The 18,537-nt window shown below is 42.5% G+C and overlaps 1 protein-coding gene across 2 annotated transcripts; it reads right to left on the reverse strand.

Moving 5' to 3' along the window:
* Positions 1–1,478: 1,478 nt before the first annotated feature.
* LOC106610954 (tumor necrosis factor alpha-induced protein 2) lies at positions 1,479–14,277 on the reverse strand. 2 transcript variants are annotated; one of them, XM_082955689.1, is made up of 13 exons: positions 14,158–14,259; positions 13,851–13,969; positions 13,531–13,743; positions 6,699–7,344; positions 6,489–6,600; positions 6,152–6,274; positions 5,891–5,985; positions 5,661–5,756; positions 3,155–3,281; positions 2,866–2,988; positions 2,625–2,780; positions 2,352–2,473; positions 1,479–2,115 (listed from the first exon to the last, which is right to left on the reverse strand). In XM_082955689.1, the coding sequence occupies exons 3-13, from the start codon at positions 13,739–13,741 to the stop codon at positions 1,977–1,979; spliced, it is 1,950 nt and encodes a 649-aa protein (XP_082811815.1). In that variant the 5' UTR covers positions 13,742–13,743; positions 13,851–13,969; positions 14,158–14,259; the 3' UTR covers positions 1,479–1,976. The 2 variants fall into 2 exon arrangements, with proteins under 2 accessions (XP_082811815.1, XP_014066141.1); XM_014210666.3 differs by lacking the exon at positions 13,851–13,969 and having other exon boundaries at positions 14,158–14,277.
* Positions 14,278–18,537: the final 4,260 nt, after the last annotated feature.

The raw sequence follows: 18,537 nt of genomic DNA on the forward strand, positions 1-18,537 counted from the left end.
GAACCTCATACAGCTGAAAGTGAGAGAAGTGCTGGAGAGCAGCGATGTTGAAAGTCTCAAGATAACAGTCAGTGAGATACCGAGGGACTGCTCCAGTACAAGTTAAAACAGCCCCTCCTTACACTGAGTATACCACAGGGTTTCCAAGGTCTGCATGATTTATTACATAGAGATTCGCTTGAGTACATGCTTGATATATACAGTATTATGTATTGATCAATGTTTATCTCGTTGTAGTACGGAGCACCTACCAGCCCTGCTGTGTTGAAAGGGAGGCCTGTCACGGACACAGACCCGGGAGGTGCTGGAGGCAAGCTAGGAGGTGTACCTGATTTACCTGTACCAAACAAGGTCTGGAACCTGGTATGGCTGTCTTCTCTGTTGCTGAGAGTGGGACGTCTCAGGCGGATGACGGCACTAAACATGACCTTCAAGTTCGCAACCGACCGCACAATATTTGGAGCTCTGTTTAAAAGTTTACAAAATATGTAAAGGTACTCTGTTATTTTTTATGTATTAAAGATAAATAATAGTAGGACATATCTGAAATTGGATAACAGATCAAGTTTTTCATTTTGAGGTCAAGTGGTTTTAATCCTAAAACATGCCTTGTGGAATGACTTGTTCATGTTCAGTGAGTGTATAACCAATAGCACCCTGTAGATGGAGATAGGCAGTAAGGCTATTGGTCATTGCTCTTCTCCCGAGAAGGAGAAGCCCCGAACAGTCTGCTTGGCTTGTGGGAGTAGTTATCTAATATTGTAAATTCCAAAACTTATAGTAATTCACAACACATTCAGTAACTCAATTTGAATGCGTTTTGGATGGCCCCATTAGAGACATAGGATGGAATTTAGCTTATCTTTTTCAATGGACAATCCACCAACTGCATGCTTCTTCAATTGAATCCCAGGGGATATTATCATTAAGGTATGGTGTTTCCCCTTAAATCCTTATCACACCCTATTATCAAAACACTGACAGTCTTCCAGGGGAGCTAGAGACATTAACCTGGAAGAACTGGCAGCCTGACTCACTTGAAAAACTGTTAACAATGCTGTTAATGCTGTACATGCTTCCTCAATAGTATCCCAGGGGATATTATCATCAATGTCTGGTGTTTCCCCTTAAATCCTTATCACAACATATTATCAAAACACTGACAGTCTTCCAGGGGAGCTAGAGACATTAACGTGGAAGTATTGGCAGCCTATCCTGTTGCCGTTTCCTTCCTCTTTCCAAAGTAATAGGTAGCTTACTGGTAAAGTGAGCGTTTACCTGGAACTGATACACAAAACAAATCACAGTCGGCTAGACAAGTACTTAGTGTGTATACTTCCCCTTGTCGTTGCCAAAATAGTAACAATGACTTAGAATGGTTGACTAACCAATTTGAGGGAAATCCTTGAGTAAGGAAGAAAACACTCAATAAACTCGTACTTCTTGAGTCCATGAAGAAGAAATGACAGAGAACTATATTGAGGTGCCTTACAGACGTAATGCATAGTCCTTTTTATTACGTAAATAATTCAACATGCAAAATACAACATACAAATCTATAAGAAGCATTAAGAACACAGTATTCTCATTGAGGAAAAAACTGCACTAACCTAAAAGAACCCTTTTATACAATATAACAAATGTCTACTTTTCACAGCACCCTCAAAAGCTCATAAGGTACAGCAATGTGAAATAAGTCCCTTTAAGAATTCCCATACACAAAAGACAAGCTATTTTGCAACAATCTTATACAGTACAGCTTATCATTGCATGGTTAACACTACAGACTTGACTCAAGAGTGTTCAACAATCATTTGACCTGTCGTCACTAGTTGCCACAAAGTCATAAATCACACCCATTTCTACAATTTCTCTTGTTAAAATATGATTTTAAAACTCTAGCCTTAACCCTAACCACACTGCTAACCTCATGCCTAACCCTAACATTAAATTAAGACCAAAACGCTAGTGAAACCCTATACCTTGGAGAAAAAGGATGGGCCATCCTGGGAGCTGGTGGTGTCCTGGATGTCCAGGAGGGTCTTCTTTATCCTCTTCACAGCTGAGGCAGAAAGGTTGGACTTGAGGCTAAGCAGGGCGGTCACCTGGACGTCACTGCGGGTCAAAGGGGAAAAGGGTGAGCTCATTGATTGTTCAATGCAAACACAGAATCATCTGCAGTGTGTTATTGGCCTTGTGCAATGAACTTTAACTGAATTTAGCATTATAACCTGAATTATTTCTGTATCAATATCAGCCATCACTACATAGTATGCAAAGGAGATACAAAATCACATAGCTACAGTCTTGTGCAATAACAGTTATGTGAGTAAGTAGTATGAAAGTTCAACCTGAGATCAGGGTAAGCTTGACTCAGAGTTACTATTTCCAGCTGTATGGAAGAAATGTCTTGGAGTTTCAGCACTTCAGCAATCCTGGCCAGAATGTCACTCAGCCACTCCTCCCTGGAACCCTGTGAAAACAGTCAAAATGTTACTTCCTGTGTGTGTGTGTGTGTGTGTGTGTGTGTGTGTGTGTGTGTGTGTGTGTGTGTGTGTGTGTGTGTGTGTGTGTGTGTGTGTGTGTGTGTGTGTGTGTGTGCGTGTGCATGTGCGTATTCTCACCGCTTCAGTGAACAGTTTGTTTAGTCTCTGGCCATCCTCACACACCGACCTGGCCGCCTGCTCCTGCATCGCTTTGTCTCTCAGCTTGATCTTCCTCTTCAGTAGCCTTCTCACGTACTCTGTTGTCACCTCCAAGTGCAGCTGGCCCAGCAGCTCCTGCATAACCATCCATTCAATCAACTTCTCAATCTATCAATAAATCAGCCATTCCATCTTTCAATCGATTTGTCAATCAATTTACCTGATGGCAGGAGTCAGTCAAGCCCCTAACATCCTGGGTGTGTTTGTTAATTCCTTCCAACAGCTTCTCAAACACCTGTTTCTTCTCCAACCATATGGGCGTTCCCAGACTGCTGTACTGAGACTGTGTGTGTGTGTGTTTAGAGAGGAGGAGGCAGATAGACAACAGATCAATATCAAGACCAATGACAGGCTAGTAGGTACATTCCACTTTATATTACTTCCTTTCCTCAGATGTAAAGTCAAACTTTTCACAAAGCCTGGATTTTAGATGTGTAAGTCAGCAATACCTTGAGGTCCTTGTGTATGGGGCTTGTTAAAGATCTGTAGCCACAATTTTTCATATCAGCTACTATGGACAAACAGCATTCCTTTATATCCACTGGGAAGAGATCTGCTTTCTTCACAATATAGTCCCTGTGTGGAATCATACAGGTAAAATGGCTTAATAAGATGGCGCTTAAGAGAATGGCTGATGTTTTACATGCTCCTGACCAATTGTGCTATTTTGTTTGCTTTTTTGCGTTGTTTGTAACTTATTTTTAAAATGTATTTTGTACATAATGTTACTGCTACCGTATCTTAGGAGCGAAAATAACTTCTGGACATCAGAACAGCAATTACTCACCACGAACTGGAAGAAGCTTTTTCCTTTAACGAGACCGACGAGAAAGATATACTGCTCTCCCGTGAACAGGCCCAAATCCCCGTCATTTGCGTGAAGAAAACACAGAGGAAAAGAGGATGCAGGTCGGGCTGCCTTCTGAGATTCCGTAGGCGAGCGAGTAAACTCCCACTGCCTTCTGTTCTACTTGCTAACATGCAATCATTGGAAAATAAAATTGATGACCTACGATTACCCTACCAACGGAACATTAAGAACTGTAATATCTTATGTTTCACTGAGTCGTGGCTGAACGAAGACACATAATATAGAGCTAGCGGGATTTTCCATGCACCGGCAGAACAGAGATGATACGTCTGGAAAGACTAGGGGTATTTGTATTTATTATGGATTCCCATTAGCTACTCTTCCTGGGGTCCAGCAAAATTAAGGCAGTTCATACAATTTTAAAACGTTGCAATACATTCACAACACACTGTGTGCCCTCAGGCCCCTACTCCACCACTACCACATATCTACATTATTAAATCCATGTGTAGTGCGTATGTTATCGTATGTGTGTATATGCATGTGTCTGTGCAAATGTTTGTGTTGCTTCACAGTCCCCGCTTTTCCTTAAGGTGTTTTTTTTTATCTGGGGTGGGGGTGTGTCTTTGTCAATAACAGCTGGCTCACATCAACAGCATCCTCCCGGATACCCTAGACCCACTCCAATTCACATACCGCTCCCAAAGGTGACGCAATCTCAATCGCACTCCACACTGCCCTTTCCCACCTGGACAAAAGGAACATCTATGTGAGAATGCTGTTCATTGACTACAGCTCAGCGTTCAACACCATAGTGCCCACAAAGCTCATCACTAAGCTAAGGACCCTGGGACTAAACACCTTCTTCTGCAACTGGATCCTGGACTTCCTGACGGGCCGCCCCCAGGTGATAAGGGTAGGCAACAACACGTCTGCCACTCTGATCCTCAACACTGGGGCCCCTCAGGGGTGTGTACTTAGTCCCCTCCTGTATTCCCTGTTCACCCACGACAGCGTGGCCAAACACGACCCCAACACCATCATTAAGTTTGCTGACCACACAAGTGGTAGGCCTGATCATCGACAACGATGAGACAGCCTATAGGGAGGAGGTCAGAGAACTGGCAGTGTGGTGCCAGGACAACAACCTCTCTCTCAATGTGAGCAAGACAAAGGAGCAGATCGCAGACTACAGGAAAAGGCGAGCCGAACAGGCCCCCATTAACATCAACGGGGCTGTAGTGGAACGGGTCGAGAGTTTCAAGTTCCTTGGTGTCCACATCACCAACAAACTATCATGGTCCAAACACACCAAGACAGTCGTGAAGAGGGCACGACAAAACTTTTTCCCCCCTCAGGAGACTGAAAAGATTTGGCATGGGTCCCTAGATCCTCAAAATGTTCTACAGCTGCACCGTCAAGAGCATCATGACTGGTTGCATTACCGCCTGGTATGGCAACTACTCGACATCTGACTGTAAGGCGCTACAGAGGGTAGTGCGTACGGCCCAGTACATCACTGGGGCCAAGCTTCCTGCCATCCAGGACCTATATAATAGGCGGTGTCAGAGGAAAGCCCATAAAATTGTCAGAGACTCCAGTCACTCCAGTCATAGACTGTTTTTTCTGCTACTGCATGGCAAGCGGTACCGGAGTGCCAAGTCTAGGACTAAAAGGCTGCTTAACAGCTTCTACCCCCAAGCCATAAGACTGCTGGACAATTAATAAAAATGCCACCGGACTATTACATTGACCCCACCCCCTCCATTTGTTTTGTACACTGCTGCTACTCGCTGTTTATTATCTATTGATAGTCACTTCACCCTTGCCTACATGTACAATTACCTCAACTAACCTGTACCGCCGCACACTGACTCGGTATCGGTATCCCTTGTATTATAGTCTCGTTATTGTTATGTTATTGTGTTACTTTTAATTATTTGGTAAATATTTTCTTAACTCTTCTTGAACTGCACTGTTGGTTAAGGGCTTGTAAATAAGCATTTCTCGGTAATGTCTACACTTGTTGTATTCGGCGCATGTGACAAATAAAGTTTGATTTGATCAAATTAGACGACTAGATTATGTCATGGTGGTCCTATCAATTTGGACATCACATCACATAAAGAGAAAATAAAACATACCTAAATTGTTCAACACAGGAAAGATTGGCCATTATCACAGTTCTGCTGTTTCTATTGTTGCATCCCTTGAGAACTTTCTCCTGGAATTTCTTGTAGCTGGAAGTGTGTAATTTGGTACATTATTAATAGATCATCTTGATTTAATAGTATTTGGAGTAGAATACAACACAATGCACTGTTACTTCATGATTCACAACATGCAATTCTGTCCTGCAAAAAGTTCATATTACCTATTCAAGAAGTCCTTCAACAGGCACGCAATCATCTGGACTTTGGACGTGTCTCCCAAAACTGTCTCTACTGATTCGAATGCAGCATTAACAAACTAAAGGGACAGAGAAATAGAAAGTGAGTTGGTTAAAGATGGAGAATAAGTGACCTTTCCATTTGAAATTAATCTCTGTTGAAATAAACAGCGTAATTTGTGACTAACTGAATAGTAAGAGCAATAAAGGCATGAGGATGCCGAATATTTCCTATATGATGTCTACCTGAATGACATCGATGGCCAAGGGGCTAAAGTAACAGTTGTCTCTGAGCTCTGGCACAGATCCCTCCCTCCAGGCTTGCTCCTCTACATTCAGCACTTTGTTGATCAATGTCTGCACCTCTTTCTGAAAATAGAGCATAAACAAAACAATGCATTATCTAACAAGGGATATATTTATCTCTGGGATAATTACTGTAAACTTAACTTTTTTATGATCTACAATCAATTATTCATATCTAGGTGGGTAAAGCTAATATGTTTCTGTTCGAAAACAAACACATGGGTCAGAAAGCTGTCCTCCAATTTGCAGGACACATTTTTATTTAAATCATATTTACCTCTTGGTGAGTAAGATATTGATTCTCCAGTTGTGTTGTTAACTCTTCAGTCAACAGCTTTCCCAACGCCTCAGAGTTAATCGCCTTGATCAGTTCCAGATTATGTAGAATCCTAAAACAAAAACCAGGAGTTACTATGTTAGTCAGTCACATCTCCTAACCTCCTTATATAGTATTTGAATAAGCAAACAAAAATAAGATATCACTCACTCTGGGTAGGCAACATTCACCCAATGCAGGAGGTAAGAACAGTCAACCATGCCCAGCCCATACTCTGCAACCTTTCTCATCCCTGCACTGAAGGCTTGGTGGTACATTTTTCCATAGAGGTTGCAGATATCCATGTCCTTTGGGTAACAGCCCTTCACAACCTTCACCACCCTCAGCAGGTCCTCCTGCAGGCGTCTGCCCTTCCCACAGATGTCCCTCTGCAGGGAGGAGCGTAGCTTGTTGCTCTCTTCAGGGGGCAATTCGGCATTGACCATACACTCCTCCACCAGGCTCTGGATGACAGTGTCGTGGTGACGTCTACACTCACTGGGCCTCCAGGAAGGCCGTTTACTCTCCTGCTTCAGCCATCGTCTATCCTGCTCCTCCTCCTGTAGGATAGCCTTCACTGCAGACTTCAGAGCTTCCAGACTGTCTTCGTCCGGACTGAGAGAACTCTTCACAGCCAGGTCTATGTGGCTGAGGAGGCCTTTGCGATCTCTGGCGAGCTGCTCTTTCTCCTTCTTCTCTGTGGTCGGCTGAACTACTTCTGAGATCCGTCCATATAGACGCTCCTCTCTGTCTATCAGCTGTTGGCCAGCAGCAGACAGGCGATTTCTCTCAAGGTTCTGCTCAAAAGTCAACAACTCTGAAGGAAAAGACAACAAAAACAATGTAGTGTTTACAGTGTCTAAACTATTTGCCATAAAACATGTACGTACGAATGTATGACATGTGTTAGAACCAGCGGTGGAAAAAGTACCCAATTGTCATACTTGAGTAAAAGTATAGATACCTTATGTCGTGTCTTTGGCTATGCCGGAATAAGTGATATGACATGCTATTCTATAAAATCCTTTCTCTGTAATTAATATTACCTGATTAAGCTAATCATGTAAATGTAATTAACTACAACGTCGGGGCACCACGAAAGAATGTTTATAGAGCTGTTATCTTCCGAATAATTTTATTTGCACGGCCGGATAAAAAACGTACCCGATTTAATCTGGTTACTACTCCTGCCCAGTAACTAGAATATGCATATAATTGTTTGATTTGGATAGAAAACACCCTAAAGTTTCTAAAACTGTTTGAATGGTGTCTGTGAGTATAACAGAACTCATTTCGCAGGCCAAAACCTGAGAAGATTCCAAACAGGAAGCGCCCTCTCTGACCATATCTTGTCCTTCTTGATTATCTCTGCTGTTACGTGACACTTCCTATGGCTCCCATGGGCTCTCAGAAGGCGGCAAAAAGCTGAATGACATAATTCCAGGCCCTGGCTGAAAAGCATTAGCGCATTTGCTAAGTGGTCTATCAGCGGACAATGGGACTCAGGCTCGTGCATGAGACGACCCCATGTTTTTATTCTTTCGTCTTTGAACGGATACAACGACTCCTGGTCGGAATATTATCGCTTTTTTACGAGAAAAATAGCATAAAAATGGATTTTAAACAGCGGTTGACATGCTTCGAAGTACGGTAATGGAATATTTAGAATTTTTTTGTCACGAAATGCGCCGTGCTCGTAACCCTTCTTTACCATTCGGATAGTGTCTTGAACGCACGAACAAAACGCCGCTATTTCGATATAACTATGGATTATTTTGAACCAAACCAACATTTGTTATTAAAGTAGAAGTCCTGGGAGTGCATTCTGACGAAGACAGCAAAGGTAATAACATTTTTCTTATAGTAAATCTGACTTTGGTCAGGGCTAAACTTGGTCGGTGTCTAAATGGCTAGCCGTGATGGCTGGGCTATCTACTGAGAATATTGCAAAATGTGCTTTCACCGAAAAGCTATTTTAAAATCGGACATGGCGAGTGCATAGAGGAGTTCTGTATCTATAATTCTTAAAATAATTGTTATGTTTTTTGTGAACGTTTATCGTGAGTAATTTAGTAAATTCACCGGAAGTTTGCGGGGGGTATGCTAGTTCTGAACGTCACATGCTAATGTAAAAAGCTGTTTTTTGATATGAATATGAACTTGATTGAACAAAACATGCATGTATTGTATAACATAATGTCCTAGGGGTGTCATCTGATGAAGATCATCAAAGGTTAGTGCTGCATTTAGCTGTGGTTTGGATTTATGTGACATTATATGCTAGCTTGAAAAATGGGTGTGTGATTATTTCTGGCTGGGTACTCTGCTGACATAATCTAATGTTTTGCTTTCGTTGTAAAGCCTTTTCAAATCGGACAGTGTGGTTAGATAAAGGAGAGTCTTGTCTTTAAAATGGTGTAAAATAGTCATATGTTTGAAAAATTGAAGTTTTTGTATTTTTGAGGAATTTGTAATTCGCGCCACGCCCATCATTGGCTATTGGAGCAGGTGTTCCGCTAGCGGAACGTCTAGATGTAAGAGGTTAAACTGTTATTCAAAGAATTATAGATGAACATCTCCTTTATGCAACCGCTGTGACAGATTTCAAAAAATCTTCACGGGTAAAGCACACGTTGCAATAATCTGAGAACTGCGCTCAGAAAAATACACCAGGCAATACAGATACCTGCTATTTTGGAGTCATCTAAAATCATAAATAGCATTAGAAATATTCACTTACCTTTGATGATCTTCATCAGAAGGCACTTCCAGGAATTCCAGGTCCACAATAAATGTTGTTTTGTTCGATAAAGTCCATAATTTATGTCCAAATAACTCCTTGTTGTTTGCGCATTCAGTAAGCTACTCCAAATCTAGGAAGCGCGCCGAAAATTTCACGATAAAAAGTTATATTTACGTTCGTTGAAACATGTCAAACGTTGTAAAACATCAATCTTTAGGGCCTTTTTAACGTAAAACTTCAGTAATATTCCAACCGGACGATTCCAATGTCTTGAAAAACGTTATGGAACACAGCTACCTCCTCACGTGAACGCGCGTAATTGTGGCCTGTCATTCTCTCGGTCATCAGACTCCAGGAGGTCTTGTTCGCTCTCTGTTGACTGCAAAAGCCTGAAACACATTCTAAAGACTGTTGACATCTCGTGGAAGCCTTAGGAAGTGCAAATTGAACCCTAAGTCACTGTATACTGAATAGGCCCAGTCTTGAAAAACTACAATCCACTTCCTGGTTGGATTTTTTCTCAGGTTTTTGCCTGCCATATGAGTTCTGTTATACTCACAGACACCATTCAAACAGTTTTAGAAACTTCAGAGTGTTTTCTATCAAAATCTACTAATAATATGCATATTCTAGTTTCTGAGCCAGAGTAGTAACCTGTTTAAATTGGGTACGTTTTTCATCCGGCCGTGAAAATACTGCCCCCTAGCCCAGACAGGTTAAAGACCTAGTAATATTTTACATCAATAGCAGTCAATATTAATCGTCACCTTATTTCAGTCTCATCAGAAAGTTGTAAATTCTTGGTTATCTTCACGAACCCTGGCTAACAAGTTGAATCAGCAACACAAAATTGGGTTTAATTATTTATTTACTAAATACCTAACTAATCACACAGAATTACATATACACAGAATGCAAATTATGTCATACAGAAAACGTCCCTGGTGGACGGAACCTGTATGACGGCTGGTTACTCAAAGAGAGGGGGGTTGGGCTTAAATGAAAGAGCGGGAAGACTGAGGAACAAAGGGAGAAGCTGTACTATCGTAAATACAGTATCTTATGCATTCTAAATTACCGCCCATTTGGAAAAGGAAAATGCAATAAATATTTACTCTGAGCTGCGCTTCGGTAGGTTGGTCGTAGATGCTGGCCGTGTTGGCCAACAGAGATCTTCCTGTCCTCGGAAGAATGTCTCTGGTGGTAAATTGGATACGTTGTAGTATCTTCGTTGTGTGTTAGACCGGATACGTCGTCCGTCCTTCCCTAGCCCACGTTTACAGCTGCTGTTGCTAACTCAACGGCTAGGAGGGCTCACTTCTTTAGTGAATAAGAGTTCAAAGTTCATACCATTCACAACCAAAGCTCACGCTGAGGTTGGCTTAGTTCTGTAGTTGACATGTTAGTCCTTTTTAACGTATGGACCGTCGTCCTATCGTCCTCGGAACAGGAGGTTACATTTTCGTCAAGGGCTTATATAGTGGAGGGAGAGAAGGGTGTGTTTCATAGTTTATAACCCATGTCTCTTCACAGGGGCAGGCCACTGATTGAGCAGGGCTCTAACCTTATGAAAACCCAATTCTCTCATTTGGAAGCTAAAATTACATTTAATCTTTTCACAAATAGTGTCATATTTAAACATTTAAATTGCACAACAGTTCCATGTGAATCTGATAACTAGAATGTGTAGACTTTCCCAGATACAGTTTATGTCATCCTGTCATCAGTCATAATGTCTCAGATGACAACCGAACTGACATATTCATTGAGTACCAACGCATATTTTCAACTGGTTCTATTACCGAAATATGGTTGCTTTCCCCCCACTTGTTTGATGTTCCCAGACTCTCTATGTTTAACAAAGGCTATTCAAGAGTCCTTCAGTGGAGTCAAAGAGAGAGGGAAGGGAGAAAGGTATTTATGGGGGGGGTCATAAACCTTACCCACAGGCCAAGTCATGACACTTAATATACTGCTCAAAAAAATAAAGGGAACACTTAAACAACACATCCTAGATCTGAATGAAAGAAATAATCTTATTAAATACTTTTTTCTTTACATAGTTGAATGTGCTGACAACAAAATCACACAAAAATAATCAATGGAAATCCAATTTATCAACCCATGGAGGTCTGGATTTGGAGTCACACTCAAAATTAAAGTGGAAAACCACACTACAGGCTGATCCAACTTTGATGTAATGTCATTAAAACAAGTCAAAATGAGGCACAGTAGTGTGTGTGGCCTCCACGTGCCTGTATGACCTCCCTACAACGCCTGGGCATGCTCCTGATGAGGTGGTGGATGGTCTCCTGAGGGATCTCCTCCCAGACCTGGACTAAAGCATCCGCCAACTCCTGGAAAGTCTGTGGTGCAACGTGGCGTTGGTGGATGGAGCGAGACATGATGTCCCAGATGTGCTCAATTGGATTCAGGTCTGGGGAACGGGCGGGCCAGTCCATAGCATCAATGCCTTCCTCTTGCAGGAACTGCTGACACACTCCAGCCACATGAGGTCTAGCATTGTCTTGCATTAGGAGGAACCCAGGGCCAACCGCACCAGCATATGGTCTCACAAGGGGTCTGAGGATCTCATCTCGGTACCTAATGGCAGTCAGGCTACCTCTGGCGAGCACATGGAGGGCTGTGCGGCCCCCCAAAGAAATGCCACCCCACACCATGACTGACCCACCGCCAAACCGGTCATGCTGGAGGATGTTGCAGGCAGCAGAACGTTCTCCACGGCGTCTCCAGACTCTGTCACGTCTGCCACGTGCTCAGTGTGAACCTGCTTTCATCTGTGAAGAGCACAGGGCGCCAGTGGCGAATTTGCCAATCTTGGTGTTCTCTGGCAAATGCCAAACATCCTGCACGGTGTTGGGCCGTAAGCACAACCCTCACATGTGGACGTCGGGCCCTCATACCACCCTCATGGAGTCTGTTTCTGACCGTTTGAGCAGACACATGCACATTTGTGGCCTGCTGGAGGTCATTTTGCAGGGCTCTAGCAGTGCTTCTCCTGCTCCTCCTTGCACAAAGGCGGAGGTAGCGGTCCTTCTGCTGGGTTGTGGCCCTCCTACGGCCTCCTCCACGTCTCCTGATGTACTGGCCTGTCTCCTGGTAGCGCCTCCATGCTCTGGACACTACGCTGACAGACACAGCAAACCTTCTTGCCACAGCTCGCATTGATGTGCCATCCTGGATGAGCTGCACTACCTGAGCCACTTGTGTGGGTTGTAGACTCCGTCTCATGCTACCACTAGAGTGAAAGCACCGCCAGCATTCAAAAGTGACCAAAACATCAGCCAGGAAGCATAGGAACTGAGAAGTGGTCTTTGGTCCCCACCTGCAGAACCACTCCTTTATTGGGGGTGTCTTGCTAATTACCTATAATTTTCACCTGTTGTCTATTCCATTTGCACAACAGCATGTGAAATTTATTGTCAACCAGTGTTGCTTCCTAAGTGGACAGTTTGATTTCACAGAAGTGTGATTGACTTGGAGTTACATTGTGTTGTTTAAGTGTTCCCTTTATTTTTTTGAGCAGTGTATAAAGTTACTCAAGTAAAAGTGAAAGTCACCCAGCAAAAGACTTACCTACTTGATTAAAAGTCTAAAAGTATTTGGTTTTAAATATACTTAAGTATCAAAAGTAAATGTAATTGCTAAAATATACTTAAGTTAAAGCATAAATAATTTCAAAGTCCTTATATTAAGCAAAGCAGATGGCTCCATTTTCTTGTTTTTAAAATTTGTACAGATAGTCAGAGATACACTCCAACCCTCAAACATTATTTACAAACAATGCATTTATATTTAGTAAGTAAGGATGACCACCTGTATTCTTGATAAGTAGGTGAATTTGACAATTTCCCTGTCCTGCTAAGCATTCATCATGTAACAAGTACTTTTGGGTGTCAGGGAAAATGTATGGAGTAAAAAGTACATTATTTCCTTTAGGAATGTAGTGAATTAAAAGTAAAAGTTGTCAAAAAATATAAATAGTAAAGTAAAGTACAGCTACCCCAAAAAACTACTTAAGTAGTACTTTAAAGTACTTTTACATCACTGGTTAGAACTATCTACAGATGTGATATAAACAAATAAATTAGTCATGCGAAAAATGTACATTTAATATCTGGGATTTTTATGATAACCTATGATAACCTAGGAATAATAACATAGGAATAATACAACTGTTTAAAAAAGAGATGGAATTACAGATAGAGAAGGGGAGAACTCATTGTAGGTTTCACTCACCCTTCGGGGGGGCGGCTATAAGACTGGATGTGTTGGGTACATCTGGAAAGGAGACGTTGCTGTTACTCTTGGAATTCCGTCTAAGGATAGGGGGCAGTGTAAAATGTTTAAACTTTCTTCCAGCTGATGATGTCTTTCCACTGTGTTCCACTGGAGATTCTGGCTTAGTGGATACTATTCCTGAGGTGTTTCTGGTCCGCAGGGTCCTCATTGCTACAGAGAGACAGTCAGAGACAGATGGTCACTTACTGCATTTGCAATGTGTTAGAAACTGATTGTGTTCAATCTGCGGCATTGTTAAATATTGTAGCGACATTTACCCAACACCTAGCGACCTCAGCAAGAGGTTTGGACCTCTTAGCATAACGGTTGAAGTATTGGCTTGACTATCGCTTGACCAGGGTTCGAGTCTTGGTCTGGCCACAATCCGCCGTGTACTCTACAATATTTAAAGTCGTTTGTATGTCACATTATCTCTGTCTACCCGTAACAAAAATTGGGTAAAATGTTAGAAATACAGTCGGCATATATATAATTGCTAAGTATATTTTGTAAATGAATACATTTGACATCATAAGTAAACTTTCAGTATGTAGAGGCAGAAGAAAGAATGCAGTAAAGACCTACCTGCTGAAGCCAGATAGAAAAATATGTGTGAACTGAAAGGAATAGATCTACTCTCCCGACAGGACAGAAAACGTTTGCATATCGCTCTTCGATTTATAGGCTGCAGCAGGACAGGGTGGGCCCGCGTGGCAGCCTGGTCTCATAGACTAGACGTAACATAGTACACTTAAATCCGGGATACTCACATCAGTATGATATGTTATGTTTGGTATGGTTGCATAAGACCACGGCCGACCCGCTCATTAGGCAGGATTAGGCTGCCACATTTTCTGAGCTAAACTGAACAAGACGCACCTCCAACAACAAAACATAAAACCTCACATAATTCTGCCCCAAAACAGTGACAATTTCTCTCAACCAGTGGCATATGGGTTTTTTAGGTGAGCGCTGATGCCGCCCTGTGATAACCAGTGCCCACTTTGTAAAAGGCAGGGGCGCAAAATATTTTGCTTGTCCATTCCCAGTGCGCCTCTCCAGGGTGCTGTTGGAGTGTCAAAGCTAAAATACCACCTCTGCAAAATTAACAACAACTCAACCCTGCCTACCCAATAGCAGTCAGTTATCCCTTGTCATTAATCCCCCAGATCTGATAGATGCCGCTCTGCTTTACCACTGAGCTAGTTTACAGCTAGGGACTGTTCCTCAAACTCAACAGTAAGGGCCACATAGTAAAGTGGGCTATCCTCAGAGTCTAGTGCCTATGCTACCTCGCTCTCGTTCCACCTGGCGCCTTCTCAGGATCATCCAGGCCAGAGCTTTCACCGTAGCCCACTATGAGAGGCCCCTATTTCGTGGTTTGACTAAGCCCAGAATCACCCCTCTTATGACGCTGACCAATGCACTCAGTACCTATAGTTCAGTCTCAGGTTCTTTTATCCCAGCAACTCGGGTTCACAATGGACGAATTAACCAAAACTAAAAATCCTCAATCAATCAAGTTAATCTCAGAAACCTAGAGTAAAACGACATGCACTTGTAGAACTCTGATGACACAGGGTTTCAGAACAATAAAGCAAGTTTATTCAAAATTCCAGAAACAGGCATAAAAAGTCCCAGTTCAATCAATCAATATTGTGATAAGCAAAAGTTAACAGTGGATTAGATACATTCAGCACCCTTATACTGCCAATGCAATATTTTTTTATCTGTTACAATTTTATGATAAGCACAGCATTAAATTACAAGAAAAAAGGTTTCTTACCTTCTACAACTATAAACAGTTTTTGTCGCCCCCCCTCAGGATGATCAGCTCCTCATTCGGTGTCTAAAAACTTTAACAGCTACTTTAAAACTTCTATCAATAAGGTAACCTTAAGGATTTATTCTAGAACTTTACTTTAACACTAAGAATAAAAACTAAGTATAATAAAAATCTAATTGTATCTTAAGCTAAAAAGCTACAGCAAAATCTTTCTTCAGCAGACAACAGGTTCTTCAAGCAAGCCCAAAGAGACTCTTCTCCACCAAAAAATACTGTTTTTTATATCCTAATCCTTATTCTAATCCTATCCTAATAACCTATCTGTGTTCCTAACCACACCCCTAACAACACTTATATTCTCGCTGACGCTTCTGCAAATCTTACACCTGCATCTGCAAACTCTCAAAGGGTCTTGTTCAGACACCTGCTAACCCCCTTTTTCCTCACCCTTTCTAAAACCACAGGCTCCTCCCCTCCCCAGGCTCAAGCAAGCAGTGATTTAATTAACCTCTTTTCACCTAAATTGGATGCGTCCCCCAATACCAAATGATACGAGCCTCACATCCACATGATTTCCTGCCTCCTTCTAACTAGTCTAACCTTGGGTTATTCTACACTGAACAAAAATATAAATGCAACATGCAACAATTTCAAAGATTTTACTGAGTTACATTTCATATAACGAAATCAGTCAATTGAAATTAATTCATTAGGCCCTTATCTATGGATTTCACATGACTGGGAATACAGATATGCATCTGTTAGTCACATACCTTAAAGAAAGGTAGCGGCGTGGATCAGAAAACCAGTCAGTATCTGGTGTAACCACCATTTGCCTCATGCAGCACGACACATCTCCTTCACATACAGTTGATCAAGCTGTTGAATGTTATCCCACTCCTCTAAAATGTCTGGGCGAAATTTCTGGATATTGGCAGGGACTGGAACACGCTGTCGTACACATCATTCCAGAGCATTCCAAACGGGCTCAATGGGTGACATGTCTGGTGAGTATTTAGGCCATGGATGAATTAGGACATTATCAGCTTCCATGAATTATGTTCAGATCCTTGCGACATGGGGCCATGCATTATCATGCTGAAACATGAGGCGATGGTGGCAGATGAAGGACACGAGAAATGGGCCTCAGGATCTCATCATGGTATCTCTATGCATTCAAATTTCCTTTGATCAAATGCAATTGTGTTCGATGTCTGTAGCTTATGCCTGCCCATACCACAACCCCGCTGCCACCACTGGGCACTCTGTTCACAACATTTACATCAACAAACCGCTTGCCCACTCAATGCCATAGAGTTGAAACCGGGATTCATCCATGGGCTTCTGAGAGGCACAGAAGTCTGAAGCACTGCATTTCAGTACAAGAGGCATCACTACAGTCCCTGGTTTGAATCCAGGCAGTATCACATCCGGCCGTGATTGGGAGTCCCATAGGGCGACACACAATTGGCCCAGCGTCGTCTGTAAATAAGAATTTGTTCTTAACTGACTTGCCTAAAAAAAATCTAAATCCATGAAGAGCACACTTCTCCAGCGTGCCAGTGGCCATTGAAGGTGAGCATTTGCCCACTGAAGTTGTTTACGACACTGAACTGCAGTCAGGTCAAGACTCTGGTGAGAATGACGAGCACACAGATGAGCTTTCCTGAGTTGTTTCTGACAGTTTGAGCAGAAATTCTTTGGTTGTGCAAACCCAAGGTTTCCTCAGCTGTCTGGGTGGCTGGTCTCAGATGACCCCGCAGGTGAAGAAGCCGGATGTGGAGGTCCTGGGCTGGCGTGGTTACACGTGAGGCCGGTTAGACGTACTGACAAATTCTCTAAAACGACATTGGAGGTGGCTTATGGTAGATAAATGAACATTACATTCTCTGGCAACAGCTCTGGTGGACATTCCTGCAGTAGCATGCCAATAGTGCGCTGCCTTAAAACTTGAGACATCAGTGGCGTTGTGTGACAAAACTGCACATTTTAGAGAGGCCTTTTATTGTCCCCAGCACAAGGTGCACCTGTGTGATGATCATGCTGTTTAATCAGCTTCTTGATATGCCACACCTATCAGGTGGATGGATTATCTTGGCAAAGGAGAAATGCTCCCTAACTGTAAGGACAGACGCTGGAGACGAGAAGCAAGTACAGGGAGTGAACATTTAATGAAAACACAGACATGAAACAGAATACGGACAGCGTCTGGACAGGGGAAACGTAAACGACAATAATGCTGACACGGGGAACCAACGGAGGAACAGACAGATATAGATGGGGCAATCAACAAGGTGAAGGAGTCCAGGGGTGAGTCCAATGAGCGCTGCTGCGCGTAATGATGGTGACAGGTGTGCCTAATGAAGGGCAGGCTGGGGCCCTCGGGCGCCAGAGAAGGAGAAAGGGAGCAGGCGTGACACTAGAAGGAAAAGAAACGCACACCTACTAAGGCGAGGTGCTGGCTAGCAGAGTAGAAAACTTGAAAATAAGGGAGAGACGCACACTCTAGGAGCTCAGATGCAAAAATGTAATATCCAACGTTTCGACAGACAAGCTGTCTTCATCAGGGTATGATCACAAACACTGCGAGATGACTCGTTTATATAGTGTCAAAAGACACACAGGTGTCTGTAATCATGGCCAAGTGTGGCCTAATATCATTGGTTAATTCTCAAATATAAAAGTGGCATACAAAGAACAGCATACAAAAAAACAAACAAACAGGCGTGACACTAACAGGGATGTTAACAAATTTGTGGAAAATGTTTTGAGAAATAAGCTCTTTGTGTGTATGGAAAATTTCTGGGATCTTTTATTCAGCTCTTTGAAAAAGGAGGGAGTTGTGTAGTGACCCTGGATTATAAATGCGGATATAGACTTTGCCGCTGGAGCATGCTTGCAGTGAAAGCTTAGTTGTTTGATTTATTTTCTGTTATGTAATGTCATTGAGTTCTAGACTTGAGAAAATTAAGAAATTATCATTACCTGCTTCGTCCCTCAACCTCCTTAATAACTTCATTCTGCCAGAGCGCGCGTTGCTATGAATGATGGGTTCTCTGCCCCCCTGCGTCTGGTCCAGCAGAGTTTAGTGTTGCTTAGCAATAGACAGGTCAGGAGGATACCAGGTAGTAATTTTATAACGAGGTTGAACTGCTCTTTGGCAACCTGGTTTCTTCATA

This window comes from Salmo salar, chromosome 09 (assembly GCF_965601325.2).
Source record: "Salmo salar chromosome 09, fSalSal1, whole genome shotgun sequence".
Classification (NCBI taxonomy): domain Eukaryota; kingdom Metazoa; phylum Chordata; class Actinopteri; order Salmoniformes; family Salmonidae; genus Salmo; species Salmo salar.